The following is a 21,014-nucleotide window of genomic DNA, read 5'->3' as shown; positions in this document are numbered from 1 at the left end:
GATCGGGGGCGTCGACGGGGGAGGAGGAGGAGGGGGAGGAGGAAGAGGAGGAGGAGGAGGAGGATCGGGCCGCCTCCCCCCCGGGCGGGCGGGGGGGGCAGTGAACCGCCTTCGGGGGCTTCCGGAAGGGGCCGAGTCCGCCCGAAGTGTCGATTTCGCGGCCGCGGTCCTTTCTTCCCGGCCGGTGGGGAAGGGGGGGGGGGGTGAGTCACGCTGGGCGCGCCCCACGGGGCCCCTCCCGACGGCCTTAATTTCAAACTGCGCGACCGTTTCCGAGCGGGCCCGAAGGCGGGGCGGGGCGGGGCCCGATTCCGCACGGCGGCTCCGCAGCGCGGGCGCTATTCGCCATCGGCCGGGCGGGGGCCTTACGCCGGCGGCGTAGGGCGCCGCCCGTTGGCCGAGAGGGAGGCAGCCTTACGCCGCCGGCGTCGGGCGCGCGCCGCCCGTGGACGCCGGCGGCGCGGCTTAGTGGCTTTGCGTGGCGGGGTTGACGTAGCGGGGAGGAAGCCGCCGGGCTCGGAAGGAAGGTTCTAGAAAGGCGGCGGCGGGAGCGGCAGCAGCAGCAGGAGCAGCAGCACGAGCGGCAGCAGCGTTGGAGCCCCGCCGGCAGCGGTGCGATTTCTCGGGCAGAGCCAGTCCCCACCCCGGCGCCAGGACGAGTCCGGTTCGAGTTCGACCGCGGAGATCTCTCTCATCTCGCTCGGCTGCGGGGAATCGGGCTGAGGCGACTGAGGCCGCGATGGAGGTAACGGGCCCGGGCCGGGGGCGCCATGGCGACCCAAATAATAACGGGGCGGAGTGGGGACGACGACTGTGAGCCCGCTGTTGACCGGCCCTATACGTTGCCAACGCGCTTAGCGCACTGCTCTGCACGCAGTAAGCGCCCAATAAATACGGCCGAACGAATGGGGGAGGCCCACCTCCCCCTCTCGCTTCTCTCCGGGCGCCATTTTCCTCCATTCGGGGAGGGAGGCGCATTTAGCAATGACGGCATTTCTTAGGCTCTTACTACGTGCAAAAGGACCGTTGGCCCGGGGAAGTGGCTTGCCCAAAGCCGACGGTTGGCAGAAATGGGATAATAACGACGGCGCCTACTATGTGCAAAGCACTGGGGAGGATACGAGGTGATGGGGCTGCCCCCCGGGGGGCTTCCAGTCTTAGCCCACCCCATTTTCCAGATGAGGGAACGGAGGCCCAGAGAAGGGGCTTGCCCAAAGCTAATTGGAGGAGACGGGACGGTAATGGCGGCGTTTAAGCGCCTACTATGTGCAAAGCACTGTTCTAAGCGCCGGGGAGGATACGAGGTGATCGGGCTGCCCTCCGGGGGCTTCCAGTCTTAACCCCCCCCCCCCCCCCATTTTCCAGATGAGGGAACGGAGGCCCAGAGAAGTGACTTGCCCAAAGCCTACAATTGGCTGAGGCGGGACGATAATGGCGGCGTTTAAGCGCCTACTATGTGCAAAGCACTGTTCTAATTGCCGGGGAGGATACGAGGTGATCGGGCTGCCTTCCGGGGGCTTCCAGTCTTAAACCCCCCCCCCCCCCCCCCCCCCCCATTTTCCAGATGAGGGAACGGAGGCCCAGAGAAGGGGCTAGCCCAAAGCTGACAATTGGCGGAGACGGGACGGTAATGGCGGCGTTTAAGCGCCTACTATGTGCAAAGCACTGTTCTAAGCGCCGGGGAGGATACGAGGTGATCGGGTTGTCCCCCGGGGGGCTTCTAGTCTTACACCCCCCCCCCCCCCCCCATTTTCCAGATGAGGGAACGGAGGCCCAGAGAAGAGGCTTGCCAAAAGCCGACAATTGGCAGAGGCGGGACGATAATGGCGGCGTTTGGCGTTTAAGCGCTTACTACGTGCAAAGCACTGTTCTAAGCGGTGGGGAGGCTACGAGGTGATCGGGTTGTCCCCCGGGGGGCTTCCAGTCATAACCCACCCAATTTTCCAGATGAGGGAACGGAGGCCCAGAGAAGTGATTTGCCCAAAGTCGACAATTGGCAGAGGCGGGATGATAATGGCGGCGTTTAAGCGCCTACCATGTGCAAAGCACTGTTCTAAGCGCCGGGGAGGGTACGAGGTGATCGGGTTGTCCCCCGGGGGGCTTCCAGTCTTAACCCACTCCATTTTCCAGATGAGGGAACGGAGGCCCAGAGAAGTGACTTGCCCAAAGCCGACAATTGGCAGAGCCGGGACGATAATGGCGGCATTTAATCGCCTACCATGTGCAAAGCACTGTTCTAAGCGGTGGGGAGGATACGAGGTGATCGGGCTGCCCTCCGGGGGCTTCCAGTCTCAAACCCCCCCCCCCCCCCCCATTTTCCAGATGAGGGAACGGAGGCCCAGACAAGGGGCTTGCCCAAAGCCGACAATTGGCAGAGCCGGGGCGATAATGGCGGCGTTTAAGCGCCTACTATGCGCAAAGCACTGTTCTAAGCGGTGGGGAGGATACGAGGTGATGGGGTTGTCCCCCGGGGGGCTCCCAGTCTTAACCCCGCCGTTTTACAGATGAGGTAACGGAGGCCCGTTCATTCACTCACTCATTCAATCGTATTTATTGAGCGCCTACCGTGTGCAGAGCACTGTACTAGGCGCTTGGAGGTGACTTGCCCAGAGTCACGCAGCTGCCAGTTGGGTAGGGACTGTCTCCGTATGTTGCCCACTTGTCCTTCCCAAGCGCTTAGTACAGTGCGCTGCACACAGTAAGCGCGCAATAAATAGGATTGATTGATTGTCGGAGCCGGGATCCAAATGACGTCGTTTATGTGCAAAGCACCGGCCTAAGCAGCGGGGAGGAGAGCAGGTGATCAGGTTGGGCCCCCTAGTCGTTTTAACCTCCCTCCATTTTCCAGAGAAGGCAGCCGGCCGACAATGGGCAGGGGCGGGATTTGAACCCGCGGCCTCGGACTCCAAAGCCGCTGCTTTGGGGCGAGGATGGGGAGGGAGGGAGGGAGGGAGTGGGAAGGGCCGGGGCCTGTTTTTTTCGCTCCGTTTCTCCCCGTGTCTCCTCCCCCGGCTGGGCGGGCGTCGAGGGCCCGCCCCGCCCCTCTTCCTCGCCCCTCCCCCTCTGCTCCGGGCCCGCCGCCATTTTCGCCTCCCTCTCCTTCCCTCCGTCCGTCCGTCGCTGTGTCCTTCGGCCTCCCCTTGGCCCCCAAAGCCGGCCGACCCCCCCGGGCAGGGGGAGGGCGGCCCGGGCGGGACCCCGGGCACACCGAGAACGGAAGGAAAAGGAAAAGGAAAAGGCGGCGGCGGCGGCGGCCTCCCCTTCCCCCTCGCCTCCGCCGAAATGGCGCCGTCGCCTCGTGAGGGGAAAAGGGCGCGGAGCGGCCCGGCCCGGGCCCGGGCCCCCGCGGAGGCCCCGAGGAAGAACAAGAAGAAGAAGAAGGTGATGGTGATGAAGACGAAGAGGGTCCCCACCCCTCCCCCCCGCTCGCAAGGACCAGTGGGTGTAAGGGATACCCGCAGCGGGAACCTGGACACCGGGATAAAAAGTTCAAAAAAACCAAAACACTTTTTCCTCCTCCTCCTCCTCCACAACCATCTCCTCCTCCACAACCATCACCTCCTCCACAACCATCTCCTCCTCCACAACCATCACCTCCTCCACAACCATCACCACCTCCTCCACAACCACCACCACCTCCTCCACAACCACCACCACCTCCTCCACAACCACCACCACCTCCTCCACAACCACCACCTCCTCCTCCTCAACCACCACCTCCTCCTCCTCAACCACCACCACCTCCTCAACCACCACCACCTCCTCAACCACCACCACCTCCTCAACCACCACCACCTCCTCAACCACCACCACCTCCTCAACCACCACCACCTCCTCAACCACCACCACCTCCTCAACCACCACCACCTCCTCAACCACCTCTTCCTCCTCAACCACCTCTTCCTCCTCAACCACCTCCTCCTCCACCTCCTCCTCCTCAACCACCTCCTCCTCCTCAACCACGTCCTCCTCAACCACCTCCTTCTCTCCTCCTCCCACCCCTGTAATGGTGGAGTCTGCGTCTCTTCCCCGCCGAGCGGCCCCTCCGTTCACCGTCAATCAATAGTATTTATTGAGCTCTTACTGTGTGCAGAGGACTGTACTAAGCGCTTGGGAAGTACAAGTGGGCAACATAGAGAGACGGTCCCTACCCAACAGTGGGCTCACAGTCTAAAAGCAGCCCAGGCCGGCTCCCCCAAAGCCTGGCCGTTTAGGAAAGACGTACAAGCTGTGTGACTTTGGGCAAGTCACTTAACTTCTTTGGGCCTCAGTTCCCTCATCTGTAGAATGGGGATGAAGCCTGTGAGCCCCCCGTGGGACAACCTGATTACCTTGTACCCCCCCCCCAGCGCTTAGAACAGTGCTTTGCACATAGTAAGCACTTAATAAATGCCATCATTATTATTATTATTACAGCTTCAAAACGGGAGCTGTCCTGCGGGGGTTGGGAACGTTTTTCGCCATCGTACTGGCTGAGAAAAGACTTGGCTCAGAAGCCCAGGCTGTGTAGAAGTCTGGCCTATCCGTCATCACCAAGGCCTGATTTTTTTGTTTTTTTAAAATACGGTGGCATTTTGTAAATGCAAGTAAAGTCCACTTAAGAGAAGCACCGTGGCTCGGTGGAAAGAGCCCGGGCTTGGGAGTCAGAGGTCACGAGTTCAAATGCCGACTCACAGCTTGTCGTCTGCGTCACTTCTCTGGGCCTCAGTTCCCTCATCTGTAAAATGGGGATGAAGACTGTGAGCCCCACGTGGGGCAACCTGATCACTGTGTATCCTCCCCAGCGCCTAGAACAGTGCTTTGCACATAGTAAGCGCTTAACAGATACTAAAATTATTAGTATTACTAAAAGGGTGGTGTGCAGTTAGGGACCAGACTTGGGCCTTTTATAGCAACCCAGACACGCAAGGCAAGGTGGCTCTGCTGTTCTCTGGGATTGCGAAACTTGGAATTAAGACTTCATTGACGACTCGCCTACAATCTATCTTAGGTGTTCTTAAATTCTTAAATATTTGTTGGCGCCAAAGCTTGCCTCTGGTCAACATCAGGCGTTTTGATTAGAGAAATAGGCGGTTCCTGCTTAAATACCTTATCTGATCCATCATCCCAAAAATGATTTCATGTGATTGGCCTCTTTCTGTGAACATAATAAATGCCCAATATACCGTCGAGGATGATAGCAAAACAATTGAGGGGGTTATACCTTGGCTAAAGTTTTTGTATGGGGCTTTCTTTTGCGGTGGGGGGGGGGGATGCCTTTCTATTCGATTTTGGTATAATTGTTGAAGCCTAGGGTAAAACAACCCATTAACATGAAATACTCTTTTTAAAAAGAAAATTAACCTCCTGATTGTCAGTCAGATAACTTTTACACCTCAAACACAATTGTGCCCACGTCTTTTCCATACTCTATCAGAAACACTTTTTTTCAGGAAAACATTGAATATATAAACTTTTACAATTGAAATGTGCAGCCCACATTGACATTGACCAGTACTGTACCACATTGCTCTTGACTGTAATGTATTTTTTTTACTGATCAGAATATTTCATAAATCTCCACTAGCCTCTCCCCTGCCCTTAAAAGGAAATCCTCCCTTGTTTTTTCACATTTTCTGCAGCATTTTTGTTAACTTTCTGTACTTTATCAGAAACTTTTTTCAGGAAAACATTGAATATGTAAACTTTTACAATTGAAATGTGCAGCCCACATTGACATTGACCAGTACTGTACCACATTGCTCTTAATTTTAATGTATTTTTTTTTACTCATCAGAATATTTCATAAATCTCCACTAGCTTCTCCCCTGCCCTTAAAAGGAAATCCTCCTTTGTTTTTCACATTTTCTGCAGCATTTTTGTTAACTTTTCTCTTGTGCACAGGTGGAATCTTCTGCAGGTGTCTGTGAACTCTACTTTCCAAAAATATTGTTAAAGTTCATTCTGCTCCTTTAAATTAGGTTTTGAATAGGTGTAATTTCAGGATCCCAAACTCGAATCGTTCTTACTCTAAAATTAGGGTTTAACTAGTTTATAAAGGTCTGGTGACTCAGAAATGTAAACTAATAGTGCATTAGTGGATTCCACTTCTAGTTGCCTCTTTTCAGGCAGATATTAGGTTTCCCTTAACTCCCAATTCTTGTCGGGGCATCCTCTTGACCCCCATTTTGGGGTCATTCTTTACTGTTTGGAACTTCTGCCAGAGGGCAGGCAGGGCCATGGAAGAGAAGTGACATTCAAATTAATCAAGTTCAGGTGTTGACTCTGAAGTCTACTGAGTAATAGTGTTTAGAGCTTACTGTGTTGGGCAGAGCACTGGGAAATAATACATAGGTGAGGATTAGACAGGCTGCCTATCGCTTTGGCGGATGGGGAGGGTGCAAACTAAAGATCTTTGTCGCTCATGTAGTCCATCCCCTATTTTTGGATTGGATAATTCATGCCTCAGGTTTCCAAGAATCAAGCAAGAACGCAGTAGTCTCTGTTTCGACGTATGGGTGTCTAGGAGGTACAGGAAAAGCAATCGTAGATAGGAGGTTTTTATTTAAGGGGAAGTACTGGTGCGAATCATCTCCAATGCCGTTTCATTTTTTGACTTCAGAGAGAAAAGGAACAGTTTCGTAAATTGTTCATTGGTGGCTTGAGCTTTGAAACAACAGAAGAAAGTTTGAGAAACTACTATGAGCAATGGGGAAAACTTACAGACTGTGTGGTAAGTTATTCAGCTTTCTGAGAAGAATAACCTATCTGCTAATAAATTGATGGCTTTGTGGTTTTTTTTTAAAAAAATTTTGAAATGTTCAATTACCTGCAGAAAATTAGAGATTTTGGTGTAAATCCAATAAAATTTGTCATTGTACATTTACACTAGTGTAACTTAGTGTACCTTAATTAGATGCTAGTAAAAATTACAAAAAAATCATTCTACTTTTTTGTTTTAAGGGTATTTTTTTTCCTCTGTTACTGATGTAGTTTAAAAGTTTTGTGGCGGAACATTGAAAGTCTCGAATATTTCTAGGTAATGAGGGATCCGGCAAGCAAACGGTCAAGGGGATTTGGTTTTGTGACATTTTCATCGATGGCCGAAGTTGATGCAGCAATGTCCGCCAGACCTCATTCAATTGATGGAAGAGTGGTTGAGCCCAAAAGAGCAGTAGCCAGGGAGGTGAGCAGAAACTTGATTTTTTGTGACTCTGGTCACAGTGTGAGTCTTGGAGTGATTTTGATGGAGAGGTGCTACACTGTTGAGAGCCAGGGCTAAAAATTAGCAAGTGATTTTTGCCTCATGGTAAGCGTGTATGATGGTTTCATGAATCAAAACCTGTGCAGGTGCAGACTTAATCTGTATTTTGTATGTGTGTGTCCTCAAGGAATCTGGAAAACCCGGGGCTCATGTTACTGTGAAGAAACTGTTTGTTGGTGGAATTAAAGAAGATACTGAAGAACATCACCTTAGGGACTACTTTGAGGAATACGGGAAAATTGATACCATTGAAATAATTACAGATAGACAATCTGGTAAAAAACGGGGCTTTGGCTTTGTTACATTTGATGACCATGACCCTGTGGATAAAATCGTGTGTAAGTATACACTGCTTTTTGGCCAATTTTAGAATATCAAGAAGACAAGTTTTATGTATGTGGTTATCTCATTTTCCCTACCACTCCTCCCTCTAAACCTTGCTTATTCTTAACAATGCCCAAGTCCTATAAAATGTGCTGACCGGTCTATTTGAAAATTGCAGTGCAGAAATACCATACCATCAATGGCCATAATGCAGAAGTAAGAAAAGCGTTATCTAGGCAAGAAATGCAGGAAGTCCAAAGTTCTAGGAGTGGAAGAGGAGGTATGTGGTGCCGTGGCTCGGTTCTCTATAAATTCACTTGATGAAACTAATACTAATTGGCGGCCAATAACTTTAGGTAACTTTGGTTTTGGAGATTCACGTGGTGGTGGTGGAAATTTTGGACCAGGACCTGGAAGCAATTTCAGAGGTGGATCTGGTAAGGCCAATTTAAGAGGGTGTATTGCTATTTGATTTGGGGTGGGGGGTGGTCGGCTTACCTTACAAAGCCCAATTTTGAAACCCTGGACCCAGAAAATTAGATCTGAGTTGGTATCTCTCCAACCAAATGAAGTGAGCTCCTTGCCTTTAGGTAGTTTACAAACTGAAACTGTCAACTTTTTTTCCTGCAGTATGTGTTTACTCAGTTCCTCCATTATGTGTGTTTTTACACACTCTGGATAAAATGCTGTTCCTGGAATTTAGGAGCAGTCTGAAAACCTGCAAGGTCAAAAGAAACCGTTAGACTCAGTTCACGGGCCTTGATCAAAGTGAATGTAGTATGTGTTTTTGTAAAGGTGGGCTTTACTAAAAACGCAACCCCAAGGTTACAGGAGAACTGTGTTTATGTAGGTTAGTAATTTATATTAAAAGCTGAGCTAACAACCAAAACGGTTTTGTCAAGAGGAAACTTATTAACTATGTTGCCAGTAAAGACTCATCCATTGAGCTGTAAGGAACAAAACATTATCAATTAATGGAGTTTATTGAGCATGTGCTGTGTGCAGAGCACTGTACTTGAGTGCTTGGGAAAGCTCGACACAACAGAGGGGGTAGATACGATCCCTGTTACGAGAGTGCTTGGATTAGTGTTGTAGCAGTTGGGCTGTAGAGGAAGGGGTGGATCCTAGGGATATTGTGAAGTAGAACAGGCTGTACTGGGTCTCGGGCTGCAGGCTCTTGAATGGAAAAAAATAAGTAATGAGCATTTAACCCTTTTTTCTTTCCTTTCTTGTCCTCCACAGATGGATATGGAAGTGGTCGTGGATTTGGGGATGGTTACAATGGGTATGGCGGAGGACCTGGAGGTTAGTGTTGGTCTTCTAGTTTATATTCCATATGGTGTTCCCTGGCTTGTCATCTGGTAGCCTGCTGTGTGTGCTGATGGACCGTGCCTTTCCTACCATGCTTTCTCTCTTCAACTACCTAGTCCAAGCTTGTCATTGTACTTACCTTTACTATTTGTAGAAGTTTGAGGTGCCCCCCCCCCCCCCCCCCCCAATTTCTTTGTGTATTTAATAGTTCACTTTCAGTGTAATTGGAACTTGGGAGGGATTGCTTTGGCAGCAGGTTACTGCTGCCAGACTTTTTTTTCTTGTAAACAGTAAATTTATAAACATCTTTGTCACAATTGTGACTGGCTTAACTCAAATTTAGCAAAACAAGAGGATTCTCTAGGGATAAGTACGGTACTCTAGGGATACCTGTGTTGATGTAATAGGGCCTATAGAAAAGTCAGCTCATTGGCCAAGCATAACCCCCCTAAGGTTTTTCCTGACTGTCGATGTTTTTAAAAGCGTCGAGTTAACCAGACAAGATGCGAGCAGTGTGAATAGGGGAAGAGTCCAGCCCCATCTCCCTGTCTGGCAGCAGTTCATCCATCTTCACATTTGAGTTTGGCATACTTGATATAAAACTACTCGAGTTTAGGAAAGGTTCTCAGAAATAGCTGGGTAATCTTAGCATTCTATTTCTCACAGAAAACTCGGGTGTTATGAAAACTTTTGCAAGTGGATGTATCCACTCATCCTTGATTTTACCTGGACCTAACGTTATTCTTGGTCTCCTAATTTGCACATAAAACATTGAGAGGGTTATCCCAGTCGTGGTGTTTTTTTTATTGTGGGTAGATGCCTTTCCTTTAAGATAAGGGCTCACACCTACAAGTCTTAAGGTTTAGTTTCAGGATACATTTCTTTCAGAATTCTGTAGAAGTCAAGCATCAGAGCAGTTGAATAAACTTTCAGGAGGATTATGCAGCCTCTATACTTAGATCCATTTATGAAGGAAATGCTTAGGTGGTATAGATTGGGATGTTCTCTAATGTCTTTCAAGATGTGAAGTAATTATTTAAGGCTTATTTTATAATAGGTGGCAATTTTGGAGGTAGTCCTGGTTATGGAGGAGGAAGAGGAGGATATGGTGGTGGAGGAGGAGGAGGACCTGGCTATGGCAACCAGGGTGGGGGCTACGGAGGTGGTTATGACAACTATGGAGGAGGTAATGCATTTGTGTAAAACTTGAACTGGGAATTTGGGATTCATGCTATTGACTTGAGAATTTGGGGGAATTTTATAAACTGACAAAATCAGTGCACTTTTTTCTTTTTAATAGCGTAGATCAGTATCTAGAATGCTAATATCTTACACTTGCTGTCTTTCTGCATCTTATTTACTCTGTGTATGTAGTGAGAATCAAATATTCAAATGTGTGGTGGATTAGCAGTTGACTTGGGCACACTGTGCTTTTTCTTAAATTCTCAGGCAATTATGGAAGTGGAAACTATAATGATTTTGGAAACTACAACCAACAACCTTCCAATTACGGTCCAATGAAGAGTGGAAACTTTGGTGGTAGCAGGAACATGGGAGGACCATATGGTGGAGGTATTAAATAAATGTTGGATAACAGTGGGACCAAGCAAACGTGAATTTGATTTCGATAGGGTTTTTTGTGCCATAAACCTTTTCGGTAGTGTATTTTTTCTGTAACAGAAATGTGTGCAGTAGGTAGAGGAAAGAGATACGTGCTGCTAACAGAATAGGCCTCCACGAGATGGGGCAGATATTCTTAATGTAGATCGTCTTGCTATGACGTGAAGCACCGTGACTCGAGTACCGTCGCCAGGAACTGCGGTGTCATGGTTATGATTTTGGAAATCTGAATGTGTAACTATCAACGTAATTACACAATCATACAGAAAAGACCTCATTAGTTACAAAATCGAAGTGATTTACGAAGCTTCTTTTGCTTGTAAAGTGATTTTTTTGTAGTAGGCTTGTGCCATCCTCTAATTTGGAAGAGGCACAGGAAGCCTAGGTAACAAGAGAGCCAATCTGCCATCCAGGAATCCAGCTTTTCCTATGTGGTGTAGCTCGTCTGTCATTTCTGACCCCTGAGAAAGGAGGAAAATTTTCAGCAGAGAAACATGGAAAAGGAAAAAAATAATTATTTTCTGTATCCTAAACTATTTACTCTTGGGTTTGTAAATCATGTTGCTGTTGAACATCTTTAGATGCCGGTATCAACCAAAAAAAAAAAAAATGTGACCCACTCTCCCAGTTGTCATGGGTAGTTCCATTTCTTTGTCTTGATCCTCATCTTTTTGTGGTTAATTCAGTAGCTGGTGAAGCGTGTCCCCTTTGGAGCAATGGGAAATGCTTCTCAACTTGCTCTTGATTTAGCCAGGCAGAATATATTCCCCGGCTACACCAGCTAAACAGATAAACCTCCTATATTCCCCAAATGCCTTTGCTCTGGCAACAGAAGAGCATCTTGACAGTATCCTCCTTAAAGATTAAGTCAAGGTGCTACGCCCACAACAGAGTTCAAAGCACACGTGAAATAATTTAGGCTAACTCTTACACTGAGATGTTTTAGTGATTATATATCTTCTTTTACTCTCTTAAAACTAGGGAATTATGGTCCTGGAGGAAGTGGAGGAAGTGGGGGATATGGAGGGAGAAGCCGATATTAAGCCTTTTCCTATTTTGCAGTGGGTAAGTATATCTTTATATGAGTACTTAAACTACTATTTTTCTTGGGAGACATAGCTGCAGGAGTTAAAGCTTTTTAGGATCATGTTATCTTTCCTTTAAAAATTGGTTAGATGAATAATTTCATAACCTATTTTTTTTTTACTCTTTACTTCTGTTGAAACAGGCTTCACTGTATAAATAGGAGAGGATGAGAGCCCAGAGGTAACAGAAACAGCTTCAGGTTATCGAAATAACAATGTTAAGGAAACTCTTATCTCAGTCATGCATAAATATGCAGTGATATGGCAGAAGACACACCAGAGCAGATGCAGAGAGCCATTTTGTGAATGGATTGGATTATTTAATAACATTACCTTACTGTGGAGGAAGGATTGTAAATGCCTTTGAGACAGTTTCTTAGCTTTTTAATTGTTGTTTCTTTCTAGTGGTCTTTGTAAGAGTGTAGAAGCATTCCTTCTTTGATAATGTTAAATTTGTAAGTTTCAGGTGACATGTGAAACCTTTTTTAAGATTTTTCTCAAAGTTTTGAAAAAGCTACTAGCTAGGATCATGGTGTAATAAGACATAACGTTTTCCTTTACAAAAAATTTAAGTGCGTGTGTAGAGTTAAGAAGCTGTTGTACATTTATGATTTAATAAAATAATTCTAAAGGAACTTTGTGTAATTTTAGAGTTTTTTTTAAACTAAGTTAAGGAGCGGGCAGTATAATTAAGGTCCATTGCATAGCTAATTGTTGCATATGTCAAAGTTTAATGCTGGTCAGAAAAAGTGTTTTTTTTTTTTTTATTATGTCTGCGATTTATCAGGATTAAGTACCTAGATAACATAAGGGATATCTCTGCAAGGAGAAACACCTTTTTAGATCTTTTAGATGCTGCTTCTTCAATGCAAGGAAAGGAAATACCCCCCAGCGAGGTACTCTTCAGGGACACAGGTCTAGTACAAGAGAACTCTTGAAAACGCCTACTAAATTCAGCCAGTCTTAAAAAACTGTGCTGTATTTCTGCAAAGCTTTAACCACAGTAGTTTTATAAGGATGCCATCGAAAGCTGAGGGTGTAGAGCAAAATAGTTCTAAGCTTCAGTTAAACTTCTTTAGGTAAGATCTTATTTACTTTTCCTTTCTTAATGTTCCAAAAAAACCAAGATAAACTAATGCCAAGTCTATTCTTTCAGTATAGTGGTTGTTATGTGTAGTTTAACATAGCAATAAATTGAGTTAACCGCTACCAACTGGAGAAAGTAAATTTTGTCAATCATGTTTTGATATGTTAAAGTGACATTATAAAATTTTCCGGTTCGGTTTACTTTTTTTTTTTTCTCCACCCCCCCCCCCACCCCCCCCCTTAGCAGAAATGTACCTGCTTAACATGTCTCTTTTCCCTGCTGGAATTTTAGCATTGATATGAACCCTGGACAAGCGTAGTCTGCTGCCACAAAGACTAAAAATGCTACATTTCAACAACCGAGACAAGCAAGTGATCATTAATAAAGCTTTTCTTGGGTTCCTTCAGTGGTGGTGGTAGTAAAATGGTAGGTAAAAGACCTCAAGTCAGTCGATACATTATGAAGTGCATGCACTTCCCACCCGCACATTCCACAGGGTTTTCGTACATAGTCCTTGGAGCAAAGCATCGGGTTTGTCGAAATGGTGGTTGCCGTACGTGTTGATGGCTGTAGACAGTGAAGTGAGTTGCTGAGTTCTACGAAAGTGTCGAGAGGGCTGTCCTTGAGCCTTGCTGCCGTACTTTTCCTGCTCCAGCACGACTGTCACACAAGTTTCTGTTCAATAGAGTTAGGTTTCACAAGCTTCTTCATCTTTAATATCACCAATGGACTCAATATTATTAGGGTTGAATGTCCAGGGCTTCATTGCCCGAATAAAAACACCCAGCAAGAATTAGGGATTTGTAGCAAGCAAGTGTTTTTCTGGTGGTTTCTCTTTGATGCTTGCACACTTACTGTTAATTCTCAGACCACCACTGAAGTTGGCTAGGGACTGAGAGACAAAAATGACAAGCCTCTTCAGATACACTTTTTTTTTTTTTTTCCTTTGGCAGGATGGTGTCTTGCTGCAGGTAACTAATGAAGAAGTGGTCAACCACAGAAACCTTCAAGAAATCAGAAATTCTGTCCCATCTGAAATAGGTTCTTACTGGTCTCTCTACACCAGTTTAATTTAGATGAAAGGAATAAGTATCCTGATAATAAAGACCAAAAAACCTCAATGAAGGATTGTGTGTGGATTTCAGTAACATGACCATAAATGCTTGTAAATTTGTGAACTAATTTCCAACTGGCTTAGACCATTGTATTATAATGTTTAAAAATTAGGCTTTCAAGCAGACATACTAGTTTTTTAATAAAAAGTTTTGTACCAAAGTAGTTTGCGGTGATTACACAAAATGTGTACATCTTCATCAACTTGCATGAAACCCTGCCATATTCTTGGTCTAATTCTGAAAAAGGTCTCCACTTTATTTTCAATGGGCAATTCTGGTACAGATGATTTCAATCACCCTGTTAAATTTTGAATATACATGATCATTTTGAGGATTGGTGGTTAAGGGCTAAATCTAGGCATCTTGTAATGCACTTTCAATGAGCAATGCTAGTTAAATGCATGGGGATGCTTTTAGGCCTCTCCAGTGAAGGGTTAGCTACATTTTATTTAATGGTGTATCCAAAGCAAAGGGGTACTAGTTGCTGGAATTATGGAGGCCCGTGCTGAATTGAAATATGCAGCTAGACCTGGATAGGGAAACATTTAAGTCGGTGTGGTTCTCTAGTACTTGGTGGGTTTTGCTTAAGATGGAAATACAAAATCTCATTAATTTAAATCACCTTAGCTTGTGACAGTGTCTTCATCTCTTCTGAACCAGTTTCCTCCCCCTGAAAAATGTTATGTCTCTCTCCTTGCTTCGTGGGAACAAAATGCAAAGTAGTGCAAATGCCCTTTGGAAAAAGTGTTCAAAAATACCTGAGAGAGACATAGCCATGGAAGGAGGGATTTGGGGGTCCTTTTCTGCAGCGGAAGCTTCCACAAACTTGGGTTAGCTGTACTTGAGGTAGGAGGCAGAGCCCTTTGAAAACTTAATCAGATTGCTACAGATGACTTCAAACAGCAGAGCCAGGGCAATTCCCCTGGAGCCCTTCCCAACCAAGCAGGCAGTTGTCAGGTTGCGTTCAGTATTTTGCTCCCCTAAATGGACTTTTCTTGTTCAGCAGTGTCCTTAGGCCATCAGCATGCCACTCAGGTAACCCCCGAGCACTCCCAAGGCCAAGGTCACACAAACACCTCCATTTATCCAGCATTGGCAACTTGTGTCTTTGTCCTTTGAAGATGGGCTGGGCTTTCTAGGGTACCTTGGTTATTCCCCGTTAAATCCTTAATGATTGCAAACACCCCACGCTTTGCACTTGATACTTCTACACGTTCTAGGGAGCAGAGTTAATCTTCACAGCATCTTTTAGGGATGACTGAGCCATCAGTGGTGTTTATTGAGCACCTGCAGTGTGCAGAGGACTGTACTAAGTGCATGGGAAAATATAAGAGTTGATAGACACATTCCTTACACAGCAGGAGTTAAGGCTTGGATCTTGCCATTTACCCCATCAGCCCTCATGTGTACATGTCTATATTAATGCCAGCCTTCCCTTTTAGGCTTAAGTTTATCATGAGCAGGGAATGTGTCACTGACTCTTGTAATCTCCCAAGTGCTCAGTACAGTGTTCTGCACATAGTAAAGCAATCACATGCCATTGATTTTTCTAGAGGGGGAGGCAAAATTATGAATATGTACATTAGTGTTTTAGGGGTGAATGCCATGTGATTAAAGGGTACAAGTCCTTGCATGAGTGATGCAGAAGGGAGGAGTAGGGACGTGAAGGCTTAGTCGGGAAAAGCCTCTTGGAAGGGATGTGATTTTTACTGAGGCTTTGAAGGTGGGGAGAGGTGGTCTCATATCAAGAGGGAATGGGTGAGGGGGCTGACTGATAAGGCACAATGTGTAGGTTAGTGTTGTAGGAGCATGTGGGGGTTATAGGAAATGAGTGCCCATCCCCCCCCCCCCCGCCTTACCTCCTTCCCGTCCCCACAGCACCTGTATATATGTATATTTGTATGTATTTATTACTCTATTTTACTTGAACGTATTTATCCTATTTTATTTTAATTTGCTTTGTTGTCTGTCTCCCCCTTCTAGACTGTAAACCCGCTGTTGGGTAGGGACCGTCTCTATATGTTGCCAACTTGTACTTCCCAAGCGCTTAGTACAGTGCTCTGCACACAGTAAGTGCTCAATAAATACGATTGAATGAATGAATGAGTGAGGTAAAGTAGAAGAGAATCGGACAATTTGGGTGCCCTAAAGCTGTTGGGAAGGAGTTTGATGGGGAGGTGGATGGGCAACAATTGGAGGTTTTTGAGGAGTGGAGTGGTATGAACTGAATGGCTTTTCTGGGCAGCAGAGTGAAGGACTGAAGTAGGGAAGAGACAGGAGGCAGGGAGCCTCTAAGTTCTAAATAGGAGGGGTTTAGGACCCCATTTCTGTAGTGATGCTTAATCAATCAATCGTATTTATTGAGTGCTTACTGTGTGCAGAGCACTGTACTAAGCGCTTGGGAAGTACAAGTCGGCAACATATAGAGACGGTCCCTACCCAACAGTGGGCTCACAGTCTAGAAGGGGGAGACAAAGAACAAAACATATTAATAAAATAAAATGAATAGATATGTACAAGTAAAATAGAGTAATATGTACAAACATATATACATACATATAGGTCCTTAAGGTCCTTGTACTCACCCATGTCTGTCTGCTGTGGGTAGCATAATGCTGAGATGGGGCAACTTGCTACACCCAACCATCATCATCATCATCAATCGTATTTGTTGAGCGCTTACTATGTGCAGAGCACTGTACTAAGCGCTTGGGAAGTACAAATTGGCAACATATAGAGACAGTCCCTACCCAACAGTGGGCTCACAGTCTAAAAGGGGGAGACAGAGAACAAAACCAAACATACTAACAAAATAAAATAAATAGAATAGATATGTACAAATAAAATATAGAGTAGAAAATATGTACAAACATATACACATATACAGGTGCTGTGGGGAAGGGAAGGAGGTAAGATGGGGGGGATGGAGAGGGGAACGAGGGGGAGAGGAAGGAAGGGGCTCAGTCTGGGAAGGCCTCCTGGAGGAGGTGAAGGTGAACCATCTCTTACAAACCTGCCATTAGCTTACTTGGGATGCCCCTGGTTCTAATCCTGATGTTCTACACTAGCATTTTTCAGTTTCTGGGATGGGTGATAAAAATCACAGCTGTGTGATTCTAATACAAGTACTGGTGGCCCAACTTGCACTTCCCAAGCACTTAGTACAGTGCTCTGCACACAGTAAGCGCTCAGTAAGTACGAATGAATGAATGGTCTACACCACCATTTCTCAATTTGCTAAATTTCAGTTTTGGGGGTATGTGGTAAAAATTGCTGCAATGTGGGTCACAAGCCACGAATGATGAAGTAAAGATCAACCAATCGTATTGAACACCTACTATGCACAGAGCACTGCACCAAGCACTTGGGAGACTACAGTATAACGGTAGACACATTCCCTGACCTCAGTGAGCTTACATTTGAGAGGGAGTGATAGAAGCAGGATTTCATCTGTTGCGTCCATGGGCAGGTGAGGGGAGGATACAAATGCAACGTGGGATAACACTGTGTGTCTTAATACTTCAGGATCTCTGCTGCCTGCCTGAGATGCTCCCCTGAGGCCTCCCAAAGAGAGGAGTAGGGAGGAAGGTGCCGGAAGAAGCCTGCTATAGTCCATTTGAACGTAGTAGCTGGCAAATCATTTAACACCTTTGGGCCTCAGTTTCCTCATCTGAAAAAGGGAGATAAGGTTGATTGGGATAGAGACTGGACCATCTTATAACCTTGTACCTACCAGTGTGAAATACAAAGTCATTGCCTTCTTTCCTCTCCCTCTCTCCATCCCCCTCATCTTACCTCCTTCCCTTTCCCACAGCACCTGTATATATGTATATATATTTGTACGTATTTATTACTCTATTTTACTTGTACATATCCATTCTATTTATTTTATTTTGTTAGTATGTTTGGTTTTGTTCTCTGTCTCCCCCTTTTAGACTGTGAGCCCACTGTTGGGTAGGGCCCATCTCTATATGTTGCCAACTTGTACTTCCCAAGTGCTTAGTACAGTGCTCTGCACACAGTAAGCGCTCAATAAATACGATTGATTGATTGATAGTAAATGACCAAATTATTTCTGTTTGATGTACACTTAGCCTGTTGCAAAGTTCGCGGCATAGTTAGTGTTCAAACTTCACTAACATTAAAATTTTTGCCATGATGAATAGGATTCTAGTTACACATTTTACACTGGCCTACTTCAAAATATTTTATGTACTTTTTTTTGTTCAGTGGGACTGTATTTAGCACAAGTACTTAGCATTTGAACTTAATTTGAATGACCTCATTTTTACCTCTGCTGTGGATAGTTTACCTATTAAATATCAGTTACAGCTTTTATGAAAGGGTGCTGGATAAGGAAGCGTTAACATGGCCAAAATAAGGCTTTCATTGTTCACTCGTTCCCCACTTCCACACACCCACACACGGTTCAGAGCTGCTTTGTAATAATAGTAATAATTAGGGTATTTGCTAAGCATTTGTTGTGTGCCAGGCACTGTTTTAAGCACTGGATTATTCAGAATAAAGTCAAGACAGTTTCTGTCCATTACTGGACTCAGTCTAAGTAGGCGGGAGAATGGGTATTGAACCCCCATTTTAGAGAGGAGGAAACTGAGGACCAGATAAGATAAGCATTTCACCAGGGCCACAGAACAGACAACTAAGGTCCTCTCCCTCCACTGGCCCACATTTCTTGTTTCTGGGATTTTCATTTTATAAAAAGTTATACACAAGCAAAGGGGTTCAGTCAGTGGCAATATGTTAAATGCAGCCATGTCCCAATGGATTCCCCTATACACATCCTCAAGATAAAAATAAGTTTGCAGGCCTTGATTAAAGCTTGAAGTAACATTGAATATTGGCAGGGAAGCCCAGATGATTCCCTTCAATTTCTATGATTTGTGGTTGAGAAATTCATCATTATACGTGTCTTGAAGGAGTAAATGCTGCTTCTCCCTTTCAAAGTCCATTTAAACCCTCCTTGGGCAAGACAGGTGGTTTCAGAGAATAGCATTCATTCTTTCATTCAATAATAATAATGATGTTGGTATTTGTTAAGCGCTTACTATGTGCCAAGCACTGTTCTAAGCGCTGGGGTAGATACAAGGTAATCAGGTTGTCCCACGTGGGGCTCACAGTCTTAAGCCCCATTTTATAGATGAGGGAACTGAGGCCCAGAGAAGTTAAGTGACTTGCCCAAAGTCACACAGCTGACAAGTGGCAGAGCCAGGATTTGAACCCCTGACCTCTGACTCCAAAGCCCGTGCTCTTTCCACTGAGCCACGCTGCTTCCCTAAATTCAATCGTATTTACTGAGCACTTACTGTGTGCAGAGCACTGTACTAAGCGCTTAAAGCAGTTGGCACGTACAAATTGCAGAGTAAATAAAGCCAAACGAGAAGGAAAAAAAGGAAGCACTAAATCCAACAACTTGAGCTGGGAGCTACTGTGGGCTGTAGAGGTCAAAGCAGGGAGGGTTTGAGGCTTAATGCAAATCCGTGCCTTCACAATAATAATAATAATAATGGCATTTGTTAAGTGCTTACTATGGGCAAAGCACTGTTCTAAGCGGTGATCAGATTATCCCATGTGGGGCTCACAGTCTTCATCCCCATTTTACAGATGAGGTAACTGAGGCACGAAGAAGTTAAGTGACTTGCCCAAAGTCACACAGCTGACAAGTGGCAGAGCCGGGATTTGAACTTATGACTGCCGACTTCCCAAGCCCGTGCTTTTTCCATTGAGCCACGTACCTCCTTCCTGTGGACATGGGTAAGAGCCGCTCAAGAGCGAGGAAGACGGTTGGCCAAATGGAGTACGACCAAATTTCCCCAGCTCGCCCTCCTCTCAACCTTTAACTCAGCCAGAGAACAGGTGGTGGTTTTGAGGATTTTTGATCCTCAAAAATCTCCAGTGGCTACCAATCAATCTGCGCATCAGGCAGAAACTCCTCACCCTGGGCTTCCAGGCTGTCCACCACCTCGCCCCCTCCTACCTCACCTCCCTTCTCTCCTTCTCCAGCGCAGCCCGCACCCTCCGCTCCTCCGCCGCTAATCTCCTCACCGTACCTCGCTCTCGCCTGTCCCGCCATCGACCCCCGGCCCACGTCATCCCCCGGGCCTGGAATGCCCTCCCTCTGCCCCTCCGCCAAGCTCGCTCTCTTCCTCCCTTCAAGGCCCTGCTGAGAGCTCACCTCCTCCAGGAGGCCTTCCCAGACTGAGCCCCTTCCTTCCTCTCCCCCTCGTCCCCCTCTCCATCCCCCCCAATCTTACCTCCTTCCCTTTCCCACAGCACCTGTATATATGTTTGTACATATTTATTACTCTATTTTATTTGTACATATCTATTCTATTTATTTTATTTTGTTAGTATGTTTGGTTTTGTTCTCTGTCTCCCCCTTTTAGACTGTGAGCCCACTGTTGGGTAGGGACTGTCTCTATATGTTGCCAATTTGTACTTCCCAAGCGCTTAGTACAGTGCTCTGCACATAGTAAGCGCTCAATAAATACAATTGATGATGATGATGATGGTGGTGCCTAGGTGCAGGGTCTGTTTCAGAGATGGTCCGAAAGTGCTCCCTGGTGCATGGAGATGATTCAAGGTACCAGGGTAGGCTACACACAATGGAAACACCTAGAGCCATACCTGTGGAAACCAGGGGCAGCGTAGAGAAGCACTGTGGCCTAATGGGAGTCAGAGGACGTGGGTTCTAATCCTGCCTGGGTTACTTGCCTGCTGTGTGACCTCGGACAAGTCACTTGACTTCTCTGTGCTTCAGTTCTCTCGTCTGCAGAATGGGGATTCAACACCTGTTCTCCCCATTTAGGCTGTGAGCCTTATGTGGGACCTAATTTATCTTGTATCTATTCCAGCGCTTAGTACAGTGCTCAGCACGGAACAAATGGGCAGAACATAGCCCTTGCCAAGTATTATTACCTGAAAGGTCAGCCATCCAAGCCCAGTCTGAAGGCATCCTGTGAGCTGTTCACGGCCCTCGACTCCATCCAACCGTCAATCCTCGCCCAGGATTTAGTCCACAGTTCAAACACCCTAATGAATAGCCCAGTCTAATCACATTAATAATGAAGAGATGCAATATATATAATCATATATAATATAAAATAATATATATTAATATATAATATAATATATAATAATATATAATATATTATAATATATAATATATTATAATATATAATATGGTATATATTTATATATTATATATGTAT

The 21,014-nt window shown here is 45.9% G+C and overlaps 1 protein-coding gene across 5 annotated transcripts; it reads left to right on the top strand.

The window, feature by feature from the left end:
• Window positions 1-506: 506 nt before the first annotated feature.
• Window positions 507-13,795, top strand: HNRNPA2B1 (heterogeneous nuclear ribonucleoprotein A2/B1). Of its 5 annotated transcripts, XR_005454945.1 has the most exons (13): window positions 530-745; window positions 6,602-6,712; window positions 7,019-7,165; window positions 7,371-7,581; window positions 7,746-7,847; window positions 7,924-8,004; window positions 8,810-8,872; window positions 9,936-10,064; window positions 10,328-10,450; window positions 11,480-11,563; window positions 12,427-12,662; window positions 12,962-13,096; window positions 13,624-13,795. XR_005454945.1 is itself a non-coding variant. In XM_038760717.1 (11 exons), exons 1-10 carry the CDS (start codon window positions 740-742, stop codon window positions 11,539-11,541), a joined length of 1,035 nt encoding a protein of 344 aa, XP_038616645.1. In that variant the 5' UTR covers window positions 507-739; the 3' UTR covers window positions 11,542-11,563; window positions 11,727-12,218. The 5 variants fall into 5 exon arrangements, 3 of the variants coding, with proteins under 3 accessions (XP_038616645.1, XP_038616643.1, XP_038616644.1); XR_005454939.1 differs by lacking the exon at window positions 12,427-12,662; XM_038760717.1 differs by lacking the exons at window positions 12,427-12,662; window positions 12,962-13,096; window positions 13,624-13,795 and adding an exon at window positions 11,727-12,218 and having other exon boundaries at window positions 507-745.
• Window positions 13,796-21,014: the final 7,219 nt, after the last annotated feature.

Source organism: Tachyglossus aculeatus, chromosome 2 (assembly GCF_015852505.1).
Source record: "Tachyglossus aculeatus isolate mTacAcu1 chromosome 2, mTacAcu1.pri, whole genome shotgun sequence".
Classification (NCBI taxonomy): Eukaryota; Metazoa; Chordata; class Mammalia; order Monotremata; family Tachyglossidae; genus Tachyglossus; species Tachyglossus aculeatus.
Note: the sequence above shows the minus strand (reverse complement) of the source record. Positions and strands in the feature narration are given on the sequence as shown.